Raw genomic sequence first — 17,553 nt, forward strand, 5'->3', positions numbered from 1 at the left:
CCCCTGTAAGAATTCTGCAGTGGTTGACTCTTAACGCTCAAGTAAAAACTAAATTTACAGCTATTGTTTGCTTTTAAACAAATATACTTCCCACATATGAGACTGATATACAGACGAGAGAAGACATTAATACACATTAATACTCAAGTCAATAACCATCCCTTGTTTTCTTCAGTACAGTTTCCACTCAAATAAACAAACAACACAGACCTGACTGGGGCTTCAGCAGCAGCCCCGGACAAAGTGAAGGTCACTCGGCCTCCCTCCTCCACATCGTGCTGGTGCAGAGTCGGTTTCATCTTCAGGAGGTCCGGGGCTGTTCGGATGGAAACCTGCTGCTGGAGGCCGCCGGCACTGTTCCCCCGGCTCATGAGCACAAAGGAATAATCTGTGTCCGGCTGCAGCTCAGTGATCAGCTTCCTCTTCAGGTCGCCTTGGACCTCCACACTCTGCTTGTTGTACAGGATCTGAAAGCATGAAGAGCTTCCTTTATGACACTGGATGGACATTATGTTTATTACACTGATCTGAACCTCGACAAAAATAAGTGGAATACGTCATAAATAGTGATTTGATTTTGACATTTCTCCTCACTGTATCATGAAAGGTTATTATTATCTGCCTGAAGTGAAATATTCATCTTCTCTTCTTGATACGATGGATTCATTTTATTTGATAAGCTGACTACCTTTCTCGTTGAGAGTTAGATGATGAATGCGATACAGCTACAATATCACTAAGCTAAAGTGTCATGCTTAACGTCTTCATAGTAAACTAAGCACATAAGCAACATTTCCTAACTTTTATTCAGTAATAATGCAGAAAACAGGATTGAATCTCATGAAAGGCAATCGTTCTTTCATAGGATGGCTTTTAACTACAACAACTCCGAAAGGACAACACTTCACCAAGACTTAGATGTATAATTAATACATCTATATTAATAATTAATCTTATAATTGACATTGTTATTTGTGGCTTAGGTTAATTTAGTTTAGTTATTGTTGTATCCTTGTTTAAGAAACTTTGTTCCCTTGATGCCTCCCGTGTTCTTTACTGGTGATGTTCTGTAAACCATTGTTTTATGTTACAGGCTGCTATAAAAATAAAGAGTGATTTAGTCAGTTACTATTACTTAGTTGCTGACCCGTCCGAGCTGCACAGAGTGACAGCGCGGACAGGACCCGCAACAAATAGCCAGTCATAAAGTTCAGTTAGAGGCAGTTTAATATGGTGCAAATTGATTTTGTTAATGATTAATGTTCAAAAGAGAATATCTCATAAATGTAAAGAGTCATTACATTATACTGCGTGACACCAAACGGTTCCTCTCAAAGAACTGAGGTAGTAACCTAAACCATTTGCTTCTGAAGAACCCATTTTCAAGGGTTCCTTGTGAGGCCAAGAGTCCCTGAATGTTCTTTTTGATCTTTTTGATCTAGAATAGCATTTTTTCTATTAGTTCTTTAAGGATTGTTTAAAGCTATTCAGTCAGAAATGCCTGGAAGCCTACTATAAAATAAGATCAGAGCTTGTGCACATTTGTCTGTCCTGTCTAGTGTTTATACTCACAAATATTTGACTACTTGGTTCTAGATTATCAGTAAGGACCCTCCTTTTGTTTTTTAATTGAGTGGGTGTTTTGTCTAAATGCGGCAGCTTGATGGAAGCCTGATGGCATCTTACCCTGAGAGGAACTTGGGATTTGTAGGTTTCTGGCACTTCCCAGGTCAGCAGGACAGAGGTTGTCATCACAGCCTTCACGGCAAAGTTCTTGGTGAACACTGAGGGAAGCTCTAGATGATTATTAGGTGGTTAATTTAATTGTGGATATGACTGTGATGATTCAAAGTTGAAGCTAAAATGAGAGAAATGTCTGTATTATTAAAAAACATAAATCTATCAATGTAGTGAATATATTACTCATATAAAAATAATTTTGTTAACCAATATCCATGACGTAAAGCTGCACAAATCAGTATTTTTTATATCAATAATAGATCAAAGTTATGTTTTAAATGTGGAAAAAAATGATTCCACAGATAATTATGGTCACATTTGCAGGCCTTTTGACTCTACAAAAGCCTTAGGGAGACCATCTACTTAATACAACTAACATAAGGATAACAAGGACAGCAGCAACTTGATTCAACAACTGGTAAAATATTACAGCTCTTGAAAATTATATGATACAAATAAAGCACACTCACAATTTTGTTAAGGCAGAAACCTGTTTCACACAAATAAAAAATGGGTTTTAACTTTAATTATTTCTAACTAATCAAATCCAAATATGTGGATTACTACTGCAAGATCTCTGTTTTTTGTCATTATAAACATTTGCAGTTTACGCCAGTGTGGAAGTTGATCTCTATGATCTGAGAACAATATGTTCACTTGTGTTACCTTCTGCTCAGAACTAACACCTCCTCTAAATCTGGTGCACTTCACACAGCTGGCACAGTGTGGACAGCGTGGTCAAGAAGCACTTTTTCATTTTACGCTTGTTTTCATATATTGAATAAATAAAAACTAATGCCTTATACTTTACAGCGTCTTTAACACTTTGTATTGTTTATCTTCAGTGGTTTTTACGCGGAGTTTAAATGTATTATTTAGCCTTTATTGATTGTTTGGACAACTGAGGAAGCCTGTGGTTCTCACCTGGCATGGAAGTGGACATGGTCCGACTCTGAATGCTGGGGCTGATGGGCCCCCCGCCCTTGCTTGTGAAGGCTTGGACTCTGATGTCGTAGGTCGTGTCTGGCTGCAAGCCTTGGACGGTCATCCGCGTTTCTGTGGTGCTGTTGGTGCTGTTGTGTTGACTGTTGATATCTCGGTACACCACAGCGTACTTGACGATCTTCCCGTTCCTCTCGGCCAGAGGAGGGGGCTCCCAGGCCAGGTTGGTGGAGGTGGCGGTCAGGCCGACCACACTCAGGTTCTGGGGATAGCTGCTGGGAACGTCCTCGGGCGTGCTGATCTCCTTCACGTACTCCTCCCCGTTGCCTGCTCGGTTTTTGCCGCACAGTTTGAAGATGTAGGTGGCTCCCTTGTGGAGCCCGGTCACTGTGAAATGATCGTCCGCCTTCTTGAAGTCTTTGATAGTGAAGGCCTCCTCCTCTGCTCTCTTGTACTGCAGCTGGTATCCCACATGCTCCCCGACCATCTCTTTGGGAGGCTGCCACTGGATCAGGGCAGTATTCCCTATGGTGGTGCTGATCATCATAGTGGGCTTACCAGGAACTGGGAGACATTCGCACAACTTGATTACACTCGCCGTCTATTTAACAATTACCCAATTTTACACACTGACCCTTTAACACATCCATAAATAAATAAAATCTCAGGGTTATGATACATATTTAAGAATGCAGGTTAAAAACACAAGAAGTGTAACTATCAAAGAGGTTTTAAACGCACAGAAAGATTAGTTAACATACCTAATATATACCAAAGAAAATCAAAGTTTCCATAACATTCGGTCTATTAACTTGAATTGATGTTAACCATATATTTTAATCTTAAAATCTTACTCTCAACCTCTCAACCAAAGCAGCGTTGCATTAAAGAGCCCCTAAAGTCACCACCGATACCAGAGTAAGTAAACCAAGACCTTAGACTGGGGTGCTGGTGACTGGAATGGTCTTTACTTCCCCTAAACCAGTGGTTCTTAACTGGTCTGGCTCCGGGACCCACCATCACCCCTTAAAGACAAGCCGCGACCCAAATCGATCGGTCGGGGGGTGCTAGCGGTGTCGTATCGTTTCCCGTTCTAATTGCCTCACTTGCCTGAAAACATGGACGCACGACCCGGCAAAAAAAGAAGACACTCCGCTGCATTAGAAAAAGTCCCTTCATAATAAAATCACAGGATGAATTTTTTAAATTTTTTAAATTTTAATTTTCCATTGCAAGGGCCCGCGACCCACTAAAAACGGGTCCACCAGTTGAGAATCACTGCCCTAAACCCCTCGGAGATGACAAAGGAAGTAGCAAACCATAGGCAGACCTCATGCTGATCAAACAACGGTGCAAATGAGCACTCCTCTTCATTCACTCTTTTCTACGGTGGCCCTGAAGTGTAAAGCAACATTACAAAGAATGAAACACTTTTACAAAGCTCGAGACAAATTAACATTTTGGAAAACACATGGCGCAGTAAAGTGTTGCTTGTTTGCTCGACTGGGTTCGAATCCAGGTTGTGGCGATCTTTTAAAAAATGTATGTTCTTTTATGTTTTATCTACCGAGGGAGACAACATGTGCCGCTGTCGGGACAAAACAAACACGCGCGCGTAGCCAAACCAGTAGGTTCAAAAACCAGTGGGCACGTAACAATGGCATTTGGCGAGGAATAATCCTTTCTGCTGTACAACCCGGCTTTGTTGAGTTTACTTTTAAGAGTCCTCAAGCTGATGTTTTACACCGTGTAGACTTGACATCATGTCCACGGTTACAGCGTACGAGTGACCCTCGTTAAAATATTGAACGCAATGATGCAGTATGTCTGGTGTTTTCGTCTGGTCCGCGTCCTTTAAAAACTCCAAACACCGACCACACGTAACGCAAAACCGCGTTGAGCTGTTCATGTGTTTGCCACATAACGGGCAAATCATCCCTCCAACGTCTTTGTCGCCATAAACTCCACAACCAATGAAAACGCCGCGCTCAACACTTCCGTCACTTCCGGTATTTGGTACATTCCCTTTCCGTGAAGAATCTGTCCTTTGTAAATTTGTTTCAGGATTGGTAAAAGTGTTTAGCATCTTGTTAATTTGTTTTCGAAAATGTAAATGTGTTTTCTAAAATGTAAATTTGTTTTATAAAATGTAAATTTGTTTTATAAAATGTGAATTTGTTTTCAACAATGTGAATTTGTTTTCAACAATGTTAATTTGTTTTCCAAAATGTTAATTTGTCTCGAACTTTGTAAAAGTGTTTCATTCTTTGTAATGTTGCTTTGCACTTCAGGGCCACCGTACTTTTCTCCCAATGCCTCCTGAATATTTATTTATAAGCGTACCAGTGTTTACTAACCCCCCGTCGGCATGGTTTTAAACCCAGGGGAAACACTGTGTACCATTTGAAATGTCATAAAATCCTCAAAAGCTTTTGCAGATGTTCACTCTATTCTAATTATTCACAGTTTGATGCTAAAAAAGTAATTTGACAATACATGGGCGGTTAAGTTAAAACCCACAACTTTGGTCTTTACGCCTTTAAAAATCCAGATTCATTTTTGTCTGAGATTGGATATAAATGTCTTGAGAATACAACACCACCCTGAAGCACAATAAAAAAGCTTTCCTCACAGCAACGAGTTGTTGTTTATTAACACAAACTAAAGTAGTAATCGGTCCTTAACAATAGTATTGGAAGAAACCGTAAACCATGAAGATGGAGGAAACATGTTTCTGAGTATAAATGTTCATTGGTGGAAGCAACACGCAGCACACACCTGCTCCTGTGGTGGTGACCACCTTGGCCTTGCTGCGAGCTCCATCGCCCTTGGTGGTGTACGCAGCCACAGTCACTGAGTAGGTTGTCTCTGGAAGCAGACCTGGGACTATGGCCTCCTGAGAGACACAGAGAGGATTGGAGACAGAGGGAGAGGCGGAGTACAGGTTGAGATGATGGCCTTAGATGCATTGGTGTTCGGTCAGACAGTCTACTTTACAATGCAAATGAGACAAGTTAAAGGACAAAATCAATGTCCACCCCCAAAGTTTAAAGTTCTTAAGCATTTAGATGAAATCCTCAATGAAGTTCATGGTTCCTGGTTGTAAATGGTAATGGGAAACTGTAGCAGGAAATTAGTCTATAAACTGTCCTGGATTTCACAGGTTTGGCTAACCTGTAGTTTTCTTTATGCAAGTTGTTGGGTAAAATGTTATTTCTCTGTCAATTTTAAACTCTCATCACCATTCTTGGTTTTAAAACACCAAGATCATATCAACGTGGAAGAATGGTCCCACTGGATCTGCAATGTACATGGTGGAGACGTGTGGGATCAGCGTTGTTATTGGCAGCGGGAGGGCTATCAGAAAAAATACAGGCAGTTCTCGTCGGAGCTTCCCACAACAGATTGTATGGAAGCCCACTTTAGGCTCAGCTGACTGCATTAACTAGTGCCCAGCTTTACAGATATTGCATTAGATCTAATTAACCGGTGGTGCCATGCTTCTCATTCCCATATGACAGATACAAGCATTCGCTGTATGCCAGCAGTGATCATAGAAAGCAATCAAAGGCAAGGGACTTCAGATGCACATCAAACTTGATATGTCCCCTCAAGAAAATGTCTGCTCACACAGATCACAGCGTGCACGTTCATACATGCTCCTCCACTGCTCAAACGTGCTTTGTTAATACAGAAAGGGGCATTCTGTCAGCTGCTGGGAGTCCATTAGAAGCCTTGGGAAAGGCTCACTCCTCTCAGATAGCGGAGAATTCCTTTCTAGTGGTGCTCCTGAGTGATGAGCGGAGAGAGGAATTGCAGAGATAAAGAAGCTTGTGATGAGAGACAAATGGCAGCTGGATAGCGGCAGAGGTGTGGGTGCGGGATGATAGTTCCAGCAAAGAACACCCAGCAGGTTTTAACCCCCCCCCCCCATCAGACTGGCGCCTCCGCCTATAGCCTCGGGCTTGCTGTGACATCCACCGAGATGACAGTACAAATTAGCAAGGCCCTGCCGGAGGAGCCAGGAGTTCCAGCAACTACCAATTCTCTAATTATTATTTCATGCTTGGCAAATGTATATCTGTAACAGGATGTTTAAAAATGGTTCTTCTGCGCTTTTAAAAAGGAGACATGTAAAAATGTAGAAATCAACGAGGGCCTAAAAAGTTAAGAAACATCCCTCCCTCTTTCTTGTTTTCCCTGCGGGGCAAAGGAGGTGAAAGATAAGAGGGAAATGTGACTCATGCGAAGCTACATAGGTCCTCTAAACCCTTTATTTTTAGACGATTATTGTGATCTGGTTGTATTCCATTTCACTTTTGCTGCCAGAGACTTTCATGCATTTGGAGAAGAGAATGAACAAAAGAAAAAAAAATCTAGTTTAGGCTTTCATCTTTTATTTTTTGGGGATGAATTCCCAAGAACTGAACAGATGAAACGTTCTACATTAAATGTTTAGTTTAACAGCAGCCAATCAAAAATCAGTGACTTCCCATGTGTCAAACATGAAATGCAGCTTTTACCCTCCTCCTTTCTTTTTTAACCGTTATTGCCAAGTGGGAGCGGGGTCAAATTTAAGGTTTAATTTCAATATAAATTGCAGCCAGGGAACCTTGAATATTAACTTTAATTCTGGAAAGTGATAAAACTTGAATGAAGGGCCTATGGTCTGGGTATGAAGTCTGGTACAGGTTTCTTCACTTACATCAACCACCAAAATTTGTGTGCGTTTGCGGATTTAAAAACAACTAAAATCCTATTAAAATAGAATTCAGCCCGCTCGTATGATTCGTGACTCGACGGAAACCCCACCAGAGAGTCATACCCGGCATGGGTGAGACAGCCGTTCCCGTTTAGTGTTGCGACAACCGATGTCAACAGTAAATACCTCTTCATCAGAGCTTCAAAACTCTTCAGAACAACAGCGCTCTCAACCATTTGGTGTCACTAAAACGTACCATACCCTCTTATTGCTAAGAAAGACCTTCAGATTCTCACAAATGTTACTATGTATCTCTGCGAGCAATCCTTTTAAAGGTTGGAAATGATATGAGAGTGGCACTGAACGTGTATCTGAAAGGCAACAGCAAAAGTCACATTTATTTGCAGTAAATATTCATTGAGTTTGTTTTTATGTGAAATATGTTTTGTTGGTTTTGTTCTTTGGACAGTGATTTTGTGTGCGACTGATGCATTTCATTGTGTGCACTGTTGCGATATATACATATGTTTTGATGAAATCATATTTTATTTATTTTTAGGTTTTAGTGAATTCCCTGAATAACCTTGCAGGGTTCAGTAGCTCCATTGAGGTTAAGAACCACTGTTCTAGAGAGATGAGTCATAGCTATATGTTTCATGTTCGCTGGTCCGACAGCGTTGGGTTTTCCTTATTTCCGCAGTGTCACAAAATTAAAGAGCATCTGTTCTGTCCAACCACAATGAATTGCAAAATGGTCCAAACATCTCTCAGAAGTGTTCCTAGAAGAAGCATCTGACTTGATTCTAGCTTTTTAATTTTACATTAATTCAAACTCATAATTAGCTACTTGGTAGGGAGCTGTTCACTTATTAAAATGATGAAACTTTATGTAAGGCAATATCAAAGCTGTGAAAAATAAACATTGTGCTCGAGTAAAACATTGCAGCTGCAAGAGACCACTACATGAAAGTAAGCACTGTGACTTGCTCCGCAATGGTGGAATGAGCTCTCGATGACATCAGGACCGCAGAGAGCCTTTACATCTTCAAACTAAAGACACAACTCTTCACCTTGACTAAAAACACCAACAAATTGTAGCACTTAAACTCTACTTTAGCAAGTTGTAAATCGGCTTATTTGATGAAATTGCACTTTCTTGTTTCTTGTTCTTCTGAGTTTGTATCCTTATGGTTGAAATGCACTTATTGTAAGTTGCTTTGAATAAAAGCGTCAGCTAAATGACATGTTATGTAATGTAACTGCCAAAAGTCGGTCAGTTAGTCCTCAAAAGAGGCGCAGTTTGTACAAACTTACTGCACATACATCAACGTGATTCAGATCAACTGACAGATTAGTCAGCACAAAGATGTCTCAGGTCAATGGAAGAAGTGTGAGACATTGGGAGGTGTATTGATTTGGTAAACCTTGTGGTGTTTTTCACCCTCCACTTTAGAAAAATTTAAGCATGCAATGCCAACACCCTTTTTTATATATATCTTTTTGACTTTAACATTTGACATGATCTGAAAGGTAAAGAGCAGGCCTCAAGACTGTTGGTACACAAAATAGAAGCTGGGTTTCACGCCCAATCTGACGATGCAAGCCGGACCCTTGCATTGCATTGTGCAATAAACTAAAACAGGTATTATCATGATCCTATTTTCATCTATAGTAGTGATTTGAATTAAAACATACAATTAAAATGATCAGGAAACTAAAGATTGCATTTTAATTGATTCAAAAACTGCTGCCTGGTAGTTTTAAGGATCCATTATATTCTGCATAGACCTATTGTTGACATCTCTTTTCAAATAACTAAATGTATTCAAGCTTCCCCCCAAAAGATACACTAATCATTTCAATATATGCAACATGATGGTACTGTTGTTCAATTATGAAAGCAGCAACTAAAAAACATCAATGTAGATCTATCTACATATCATATAAATGTACTTAATCTAGCCCGATGAGGATTGGCTGTGAAACTTAATTTCACACTGTGCTTATAAACTGTAATTGATCTGAGGATATCATGACTCCCTGGCTGTTTTTCAGATCCAAAATGCTCCCACACTGTCGTTTTAAGGCACTTTTTGGCGGATGGAGTGTTGGTTCTCTTTTTACAGCTTGAATGCTACTTGACTTGCACAGGAAGAGATTTCACTATACAAGTAAACAACACAGTTCTAGGCTGGATTTAAGTCACCACAAATAATGTAACTTGGACATTTGCAACCGCTGTTAACCCCTACTCAGCATCAACTTCAGTCCTCCCTGATACAGTGACGATATTCAGCTATGGATGCCATGATAAGTGGGTGGAAGTTAAGTTATTGAATTCAAGGGATATTTATATTTAGTCTTTATAGTGCCAACATGTAACATTAAGACATACAATAAATATGATATGAAATAACCAAACATATAAATGAAGGTAACCAACATTAAAGTTGATGGCGCTTAGGCAGTGTGCACAGATAGAGCCGGCGGTCTAAGCCCTGGGTTAAACCTCGCCGGCGCGCTTTTCCGCTGGACACATTTTCTCGAACCTGACCGCATCGCACCAAGCCCGATGCGCTCGCTAAGTGTCCCTTTCACTCACTATTTTTTTGTTTTATTTATATTTAGGATATTTTTTTTACATTGCGATTCTAATGTCTAACTATTCTGACGAATAAAACGTTCTTTATTCTTTGAAAGAGCGTACTTGTTTTACTATTGTAACGGACTGTTGTTTTCATGTTCTGAAGCGGCGTTGCACCTTACAGAGTTTTGGGAAGTTCAGTGAAGTGTTATGAGTGTTATGTCACTCATCCTTGTGCCACCTATGGGGATGTGTTGTGGTGATGTTGGGGGGTGGGGTTAAGTGAGAGGACGCGGGAATTGTTGTTGTTTTCGAGAGCGATGGTGTGGTTTTGTTCGGCGTAGGCTGCGGCCGACAGTAGCCTGTTTTTCGATAATAAAATCAGAAGAAAAGCACATTGTCCAGAGCTTCATTAGCGAGAGTCACTACACTATGTTATTATATTGTCATTTCGTTATCAGTGGCATAAAATGCTCTACAAATTGCAATAATATCCCAATAAATATTGGTGCAATAATCGCATAACAGAAATGTCATATTAGAAGCAGATGGCATGGATAAAGATACTTTACTTCTCCTGCTCAGCGCAGACACTCACAAACAAAAGCTGTATGCACTGCAGGTCTCCAGAAGCTCTTATTGAAGAACAAACCAACAGCAGCTGGGCTCCACTAGAATCAAAAAGCAGTCTCAGTGGTTACTACATGAACGGAACCAGAAAACCACAGACTCTACCTCAAAGTAAAAAATCATGTGATCACAGGGATTCTAGAGGACACTGACGCTCAAGGCTGACCACTGGTTTGACAACTACTGCTGCACAATCTCCATGTCCACATGTGTGTTTTGCAATATTCTCTTTAACAAGGCCGACATTCAAACAATCACCACATGCAAACACACACACAAAACACCCAAACGCACACACACACACACGCTGTAATCGGTTTTTGCAGATGTCTTCCAGCAAACCCTTCACCATGAAGTCTTTTGTCAATGTCTGGGTGAGTATCAAAGCACAATGTATATCAACCCCCTTCTAATGCACACTTCAAAGGCATTAAAATACACACGCACACACAAACAGCCCGTCACACAAGCCCATTCCATTCTTGAAACAAGCTTGGCAGGCGGAGGAATGAGTGAACAACTTGAATTATTAATATTCGCCTATAGTTCTCTGCCTCTGCCAGCCTCTCAAGTTGTAGTTTACATCCACGTCTGTCCAAGATGTCTTTCCTTCTTTATTTATCCACTTAGACATTTTTTTGAAATGGTCCAAATTTGCATATAAGAAATTGGGAAGATACCAAATTCTAATGAGCCTGATTTCCATGTGGAAAAGAGGCCAGGAGGAGTTGTAAATAAGACTTACTCTGTAAACTGCTACATACCCACACAGGAGAAGCTGTTAGTACCCACTAACGGACCATGGTGTGACAGAAAGCACACTCTCCATGACCCCCATCAGCCTTACACACACCGAGGCTACTCGCATAGTCCGTTGAGTCCCCATCAGTCAACTGATGAAAAGGACGGACACAAAGGAGGAGTCAGAAACACAGAGGGAACGCTCCTTTCGTGGTTTATCGCCATGCTGCCAGGACGAGGCTGGTTTAAGTTGTTTGTGCTTGTGCGTACAATGGGGCTCTTCTGCATAGTGCCACCAAATGAGACAAGTTTAGTCCATGCTGATCGGTGGCTGTTTGACTCAGCAGCAACAAGGAAGAACACCCAGATTGCTGAATCAGCTGTATCATCAAACCAGTGTCATGGATTAGCACTAGAGCAGGGGTCCCTCAACTTTTTTGTAACGTAAGGCCCACCACAATTGCGATAAAAAAAGAAAAAAGAAAAGGGCCGTCTATCTAAATAAATGAAGAAACAAAACCAAAAATGTATTTGGTCATCTTGTGGGTGTTGGTTTTGACATAGTATATTAATTATTGATTCATGATGGATAAAAGTTTATTGTAAAGTTTCAGTCACCTTTACTTTAGTGACCAAGTTATCCGAATAAGGATTGGTTTAAATAGCTATGTTGTTTTGTTGATCTTTATTACTGAGCATGTTTAAATAATCAAATAACTAGCTTTGTAAATAAGCCCCAAATCTAAAAGATACTTGATCTCACGATTCGGTATAGCTGCACTCGGTATAGGAAACACTACTCTTACTATCATTCAACGTCAGAGTGTTTGATTGCTATTTAATGATGTGATGGCCCCTTATTGTTGCTATCTTGGGTTTCCAAAAAGCTGCATAATAATTTTCATGACTTCTATTCAGCCATTTATTTCAATACATTTCTTGGCAAATTAAAAACAACTTGAAGTTCCACCTTTAAATGGCTGATATAGTCTGCACATTATCAACAGCAAATTCTCCCTGCGAGTTCATTTTTATTTTGTAGTAAAATTAATGAAAGCCAATGGACCATGCTTTGGACAATTTGAAATAATAACAGGGTGATGAATCAACGGCTCTCACAAGAAAATAATAGCAGGACTGTAATAAGCCAGTCAATCACATGACACGAAGGTAATGATTGAATGAGCTAACCGCTAGTCTACCTACCTGTTTGTACCCTGTCCGTGCACTCAATGCTCGTTCAACGAGTCTTCCATGAGTTGCTGATCATGGCCATATTTGTTGTTTATTGCATGATGCATATCATAGTAGCTCGGGAGGGACGAGCCTGGATCGGTTTAAAAATCTAGCATACAGTACTTGCTGTTCTTCCAACATAACCAACTACAGCTTTGAGTATAGTTCTGATTCAAAATATCAAATCCAACAATATATTTGTTAGTCAGAATACCTTCTGACCTTAAAACCCTGTCTTCTCATTAGAAAGCCCCAACCATTCTAAACATTTCAAATTAAAATATGTTTGAAGGAATCTATTCACAGTCTATGAATGTGCACATATGTACTGTTATTAATAATGCCAGGGTTTATTAAATAAAATCCACTTGATTTGTTTCATAACAAATAAATGTTTCAAATGTGCCGAGCAAAAGTCGACTAACAAGTAACAAGTACTTGCTAGTTTTCTTTGTGAGACTGCATCTCTTGAGGGAAAGCAAGACACAAGTCCTTTAATTATTGCTACATTGTTTTTTGCTCTGTTTTTCTTCTGTCACTGTGATCTATTCATAGTTAGTAATCTGGGCCAGGAGAAAATCACTTTCTCATCTATTCTTTAGACATCACAGCTCCTCCCCGAGGTGGTGCTCAGAGAAGAATGAGAGAAAGAGACAAACAAAGATGAAGAGGGAACAATACAGAGGGCGGAGATGAAGGGTTGGCACTTCCATGGAGTCAAATGATATTTCGCCATCAGTCGTTGGAGCGCAGCAAATTATCTGGGGATGACAGACGGTAAATGGACTGTACTTTTCTAGCACTTTTCTTGCACTACATGTTGAATTGAAAATAAAACTAATGCTATGTTCACCCTCCCAACTGGACAAAACAGCAGAGGAGTAGGTGTGTACAGAAAGAACAACTTAAAGATGTACAGTATGTTCAATTCCTACGACAGAAATTATTCAAATATTCAGATGTAACCTCCATCCACAGGAACCTGTGAGGTGGGAAGAACAAAGCCTTTAGGGAAAAGGCAAAGTGTGTAATTTGGGTTTATAGTGACAGTAATAAAAAAGTGACAAATAATAATAATGATAACAGCAGCATGTTTTGAGAACCCTTATTTATAAATTGTTTACTTATTACATTATAAACAAGATAACAATTCATCTGCAACTTATGGCATTTCTGGAGTAACATTTCCAGGTATATTATACAGTACCATACTTTACAATGTTGCTTTAAGCATGCAATAACTTACCATGTGTGGCTAGCTTGTTTACAAGCCACAACTTGTTGAATTCAGCTGCGATCTGTGTTTAGGCCGCGTTGCTTTAAAAACGTGTATTTTCTACATGAAATGGGAACGGAAATAATATGATATGGGTACAGCAACAACCTAACGCATAAGCAACACCAAGCACACGGAAAATACTCTATGAGGTTTACTTTTGGTCCAGTTCATGTTGAACGCTAGCATGCTCCAAGCTAGCATGCTAACAAGCAAACTATCTGCGCTAACGCTAACTAGCTTACCAAAATAACAGTCTTTCCCGTATCGAGTGGGCAGCACAAGTAAAATAACTGGTTATAGTTTCAGGTGTGCTTCATTCAAACCCTTCTGCATAGTGCCACCAAATGAGACAAGTTTAGTCCATGCTGATCGGTGGCTGTTTGACTCAGCAGCAACAAGGAAGAACACCCAGATTGCTGAATCAGCTGTATCATCAAAACAGTGTCATGGATTAGCACTAGAGCAGGGGTCCCTCAACCTTTTTGTAACGTAAGGCCCACCACAATTGCGATAAAAAAAGAAAAGGGCCGTCTATCTAAATAAATGAAGAAACAAAACCAAAAATGTATTTGGTCATCTTGTGGGTGTTGGTTTTTGACATAGTATATTAATTATTGATTCATGATGGATAAAAGTTTATTGTAAAGTTTCAGTCACCTTTACTTTAGTGACCAAGTTATCTGAATAAGGATTGGTTAAAATAGCTATGTTGTTTTGTTGATCTTTATTACTGAGCATGTTTAAATAATCAAATAACTAACTTTGTAAATAAGCCCCAAATCTAAAAGATACTTGATCTCATGATTCGGTATAGCTGCACTCGGTATAGGAAACACTACTCTTACTATCATTCAACGTCAGAGTGTGTGATAGTGATAGATCACGTACTTACAGAGTATTGGGGCCGGTAGCCGTGGAAATTTGTTCTACGCAAAGACGTGATTTCAACGCATTTAAGATTCATGAATATGAAATATGAATATTAATATGAAAATACAGAGTGTGTGTGGTTAACAATATGCCTTTAGGACAAAATAATGCGGGCCGTTTCAAACATTAGTTGAAAACACGTTACTCTGCTCACATCTGTAACGCGCATGCGCAAGACGCTTGCAGCGTTTCCACCGGGTGCAGTGTAACGGATGTGTTCTGTGCATGCATGAAGTCAACCCTTCAACAGCGTAACCGATCTGCAGAAGACAATAAAACATAAATAGTGCCTTCTGGTCTTTATTTGCGCCTCAGCTTCCTAGACACAAGCTTCAACAGCGTAACCGATCTGTCTAGCAAAATAATTATGACAAAAAGGGGAAAACCCACAACCCCAAGTAAACAAAATAAATAACCAAATGACAACAGTCATTAAAACAAAAGAAAAAAAAAAAGACACGTACCTGCAGAAGACAATAAAACATAAATAGTGCCTTCTGGTCTTTATTTGCGCCTCAGCTTCCTAGACACAAGCTTCATAGAGGAGAAGATATGAGTCAGTGCCACCGGATGTAGCTAGTACAAATGGCGCCAAATTAAACAACCACCAAAAGTATATTTAACATCTAAAACAATGGCACTTCGTCAGCTGGATGTCGTAATATTAATAACGTAATGTTGCTCACAGTAATGGTCGCTGATACAATTACGTTTTTATAAAGAACATAACAAAATAGTACGACATCATTTTCCCCACAACCTACCTTCAACAGCGTAACCGATCTGTGAAGGAAAAAAAAAGGACGGGACTACGGAAGCCCAGGAGGCGCAAAAGAGACGTAACGCAACTTCCGCCAAAACAGATCCAACTCATCGAAATAAAATTCACACACACACTATTAACTAATAACCAAAAAAACAAGAGATGACACATTGAAAAAGACAACATGTATTTCTGTTACATTCACCCCCACTGAATTTTATCAAAGATGAGCACTCAATACTGATCGCATTCCAAAGAAAACATTTCAAATTTACAACTTACAAAGGGCCAACATCAACAAAACCATCAAAAATGTATCCCATAAGGATGAAGTGGTACGAGAGCAGAGTTTGTCTCTCAACCCAACAACTGGCAACAGGGTGCCTTGTACACCCCACAAGGCCCAAACACAAAGTGCAATGCAGTACAGACTCATAACGAAAAAAACAAAACAAGTAACAGTCTGTAACCTGGAGTTACAAACAGCCTCAACCGTGGGCTACTCATGAACAACATCCTGCCTGGACATTGTCTGTATAAGCCTATTCACAGGATTGATTAAACGCCCAAATCTCGACCTGACCGGGGCATTGAAACGACCACAGTGTTCAGGTGCGATCTGAACCACAGTATGCAAAGAGTCAGACGCATTATCTGTCTGTGTCATGGTATCAAGCGCAGCAGTCAAAGGACAAGAATCAGAAGTCGCAGACTGATCAGTGGGGTCGTCTTCAAGTGAGATAGTTGCGTTTTTGGGATCCGAAGCAACAGTTGTCGCATCAACAGTTCCCGCCTCAACCAGACTTGGCCCAGACAACTGAGTAATCCATTCAATGGTTCTGCTCTCCGAATCCACAGGCACTGCATCAGCAAGAGGGGCCTGTCCATCTCTCACCGTCTCAGGAGATCCACTGTCACTTTCAATGCCAAAGCTTTCATTAGCCACACTACGAGACTCACCCCCTCTCTCAGACAAAGCGTCTTCAGCCTCGTCACCATCATCTCCTGAAATGGAGGATCCTGTTCCAAGCAAGGATGAGGCCAGATCAGATATGTCACATGTATCTCCCACAGGAAGAAAATTGACCAGCATCAGCAGATTCCTGTGAATCACCTTCTCCCGTCCAGTGGTTGTATCACAGATTCTGTACGTGTGTGTCTCCGTATTCACATCTACCACAGTGTAGACGGTCGAGTCCCACCTGTCGGCGAGCTTCTTTTTACCCCTCTCCTTTCTGTTGGCCAAGAGCACCCTGTCACCGATCTTTATATTGGATCCCTTTACTTTCTTGTTATACAGCTGGGCGTGTCGATTCTGCTCTTTTGTAGCATGAACCTGAGCAATAACCATTGCTTCTTTCAGATCATTGGCGAGACACGCCACATACTTCTCATAACTCACCACAGACGAGTCATGAAGAACAGCACGAAAGAGGACATCAACAGGTAGACGAGGGATCCGGCCAAACATGAGGTAGAATGGGGAATAACCTGTCGTCTCATGTTCCGTGCAGTTGTACATGAACGTCAAAGTCTGCAAACGTCGTGGCCAGTCAGCCTTTTCTTCCGGAGGCAACGCTCGAATCATACCACCCAGGGTCCGATTGAAACGCTCCACACTCCCATTCCCCATTGGGTGATAAGGGGTCGTGTGTGATTTCTTGACACCAGAGATCCTGAGAAGCTCACTAATCAGCAGACTCTCAAAGTTAGCCCCTCGATCGCTATGGATACGTTCCGGGAATCCAAAAACACAGAAATACCGGTCCCATAGAACCCTGGCCACCTGTTTAGCTGTCTGGTCCTTACATGAAAATGCTTGAGCCATCCTCGTGAAATGATCAGTTATCACCAGAACGTCGACAGACCTGTTTTTTGAATCCTCAGCCGACCAAAAGTCAATGCAGACCAACTCCAGCGGTCGAGTTGTCATTATACTCTCCAGGGGGGCCCGCCCTTCAGGCTCGACTGTCTTGCTTACGATGCATCGCTGACAATGACGAACG

General features: G+C 40.7%; 1 protein-coding gene across 9 annotated transcripts in view; it reads right to left on the bottom strand.

Annotated features, from left to right (window-relative positions):
• Nucleotides 1-17,553, bottom strand: part of ptprfa (protein tyrosine phosphatase receptor type Fa) — a 230,788-nt gene that overhangs the window by 62,920 nt on the left and 150,315 nt on the right. For 7 of the 9 annotated variants that reach the window (XM_037470081.2, XM_037470080.2, XM_037470078.2 and 4 more), the window contains 4 exons: nucleotides 5,461-5,578; nucleotides 2,665-3,246; nucleotides 1,687-1,796; nucleotides 211-467 (listed from right to left, as the gene is read on the bottom strand). In XM_037470081.2, the coding sequence (XP_037325978.2) occupies nucleotides 211-467; nucleotides 1,687-1,796; nucleotides 2,665-3,246; nucleotides 5,461-5,578 (1,067 nt within the window). The remainder of the gene's footprint in view (nucleotides 1-210; nucleotides 468-1,686; nucleotides 1,797-2,664; nucleotides 3,247-5,460; nucleotides 5,579-17,553) is intronic. The other 2 variants (XM_062563378.1, XM_037470079.2) reach the window with 1 other exon arrangement.

Source organism: Pungitius pungitius, chromosome 7, assembly GCF_949316345.1.
Source record: "Pungitius pungitius chromosome 7, fPunPun2.1, whole genome shotgun sequence".
NCBI classification, from domain to species: Eukaryota; Metazoa; Chordata; class Actinopteri; order Perciformes; family Gasterosteidae; genus Pungitius; species Pungitius pungitius.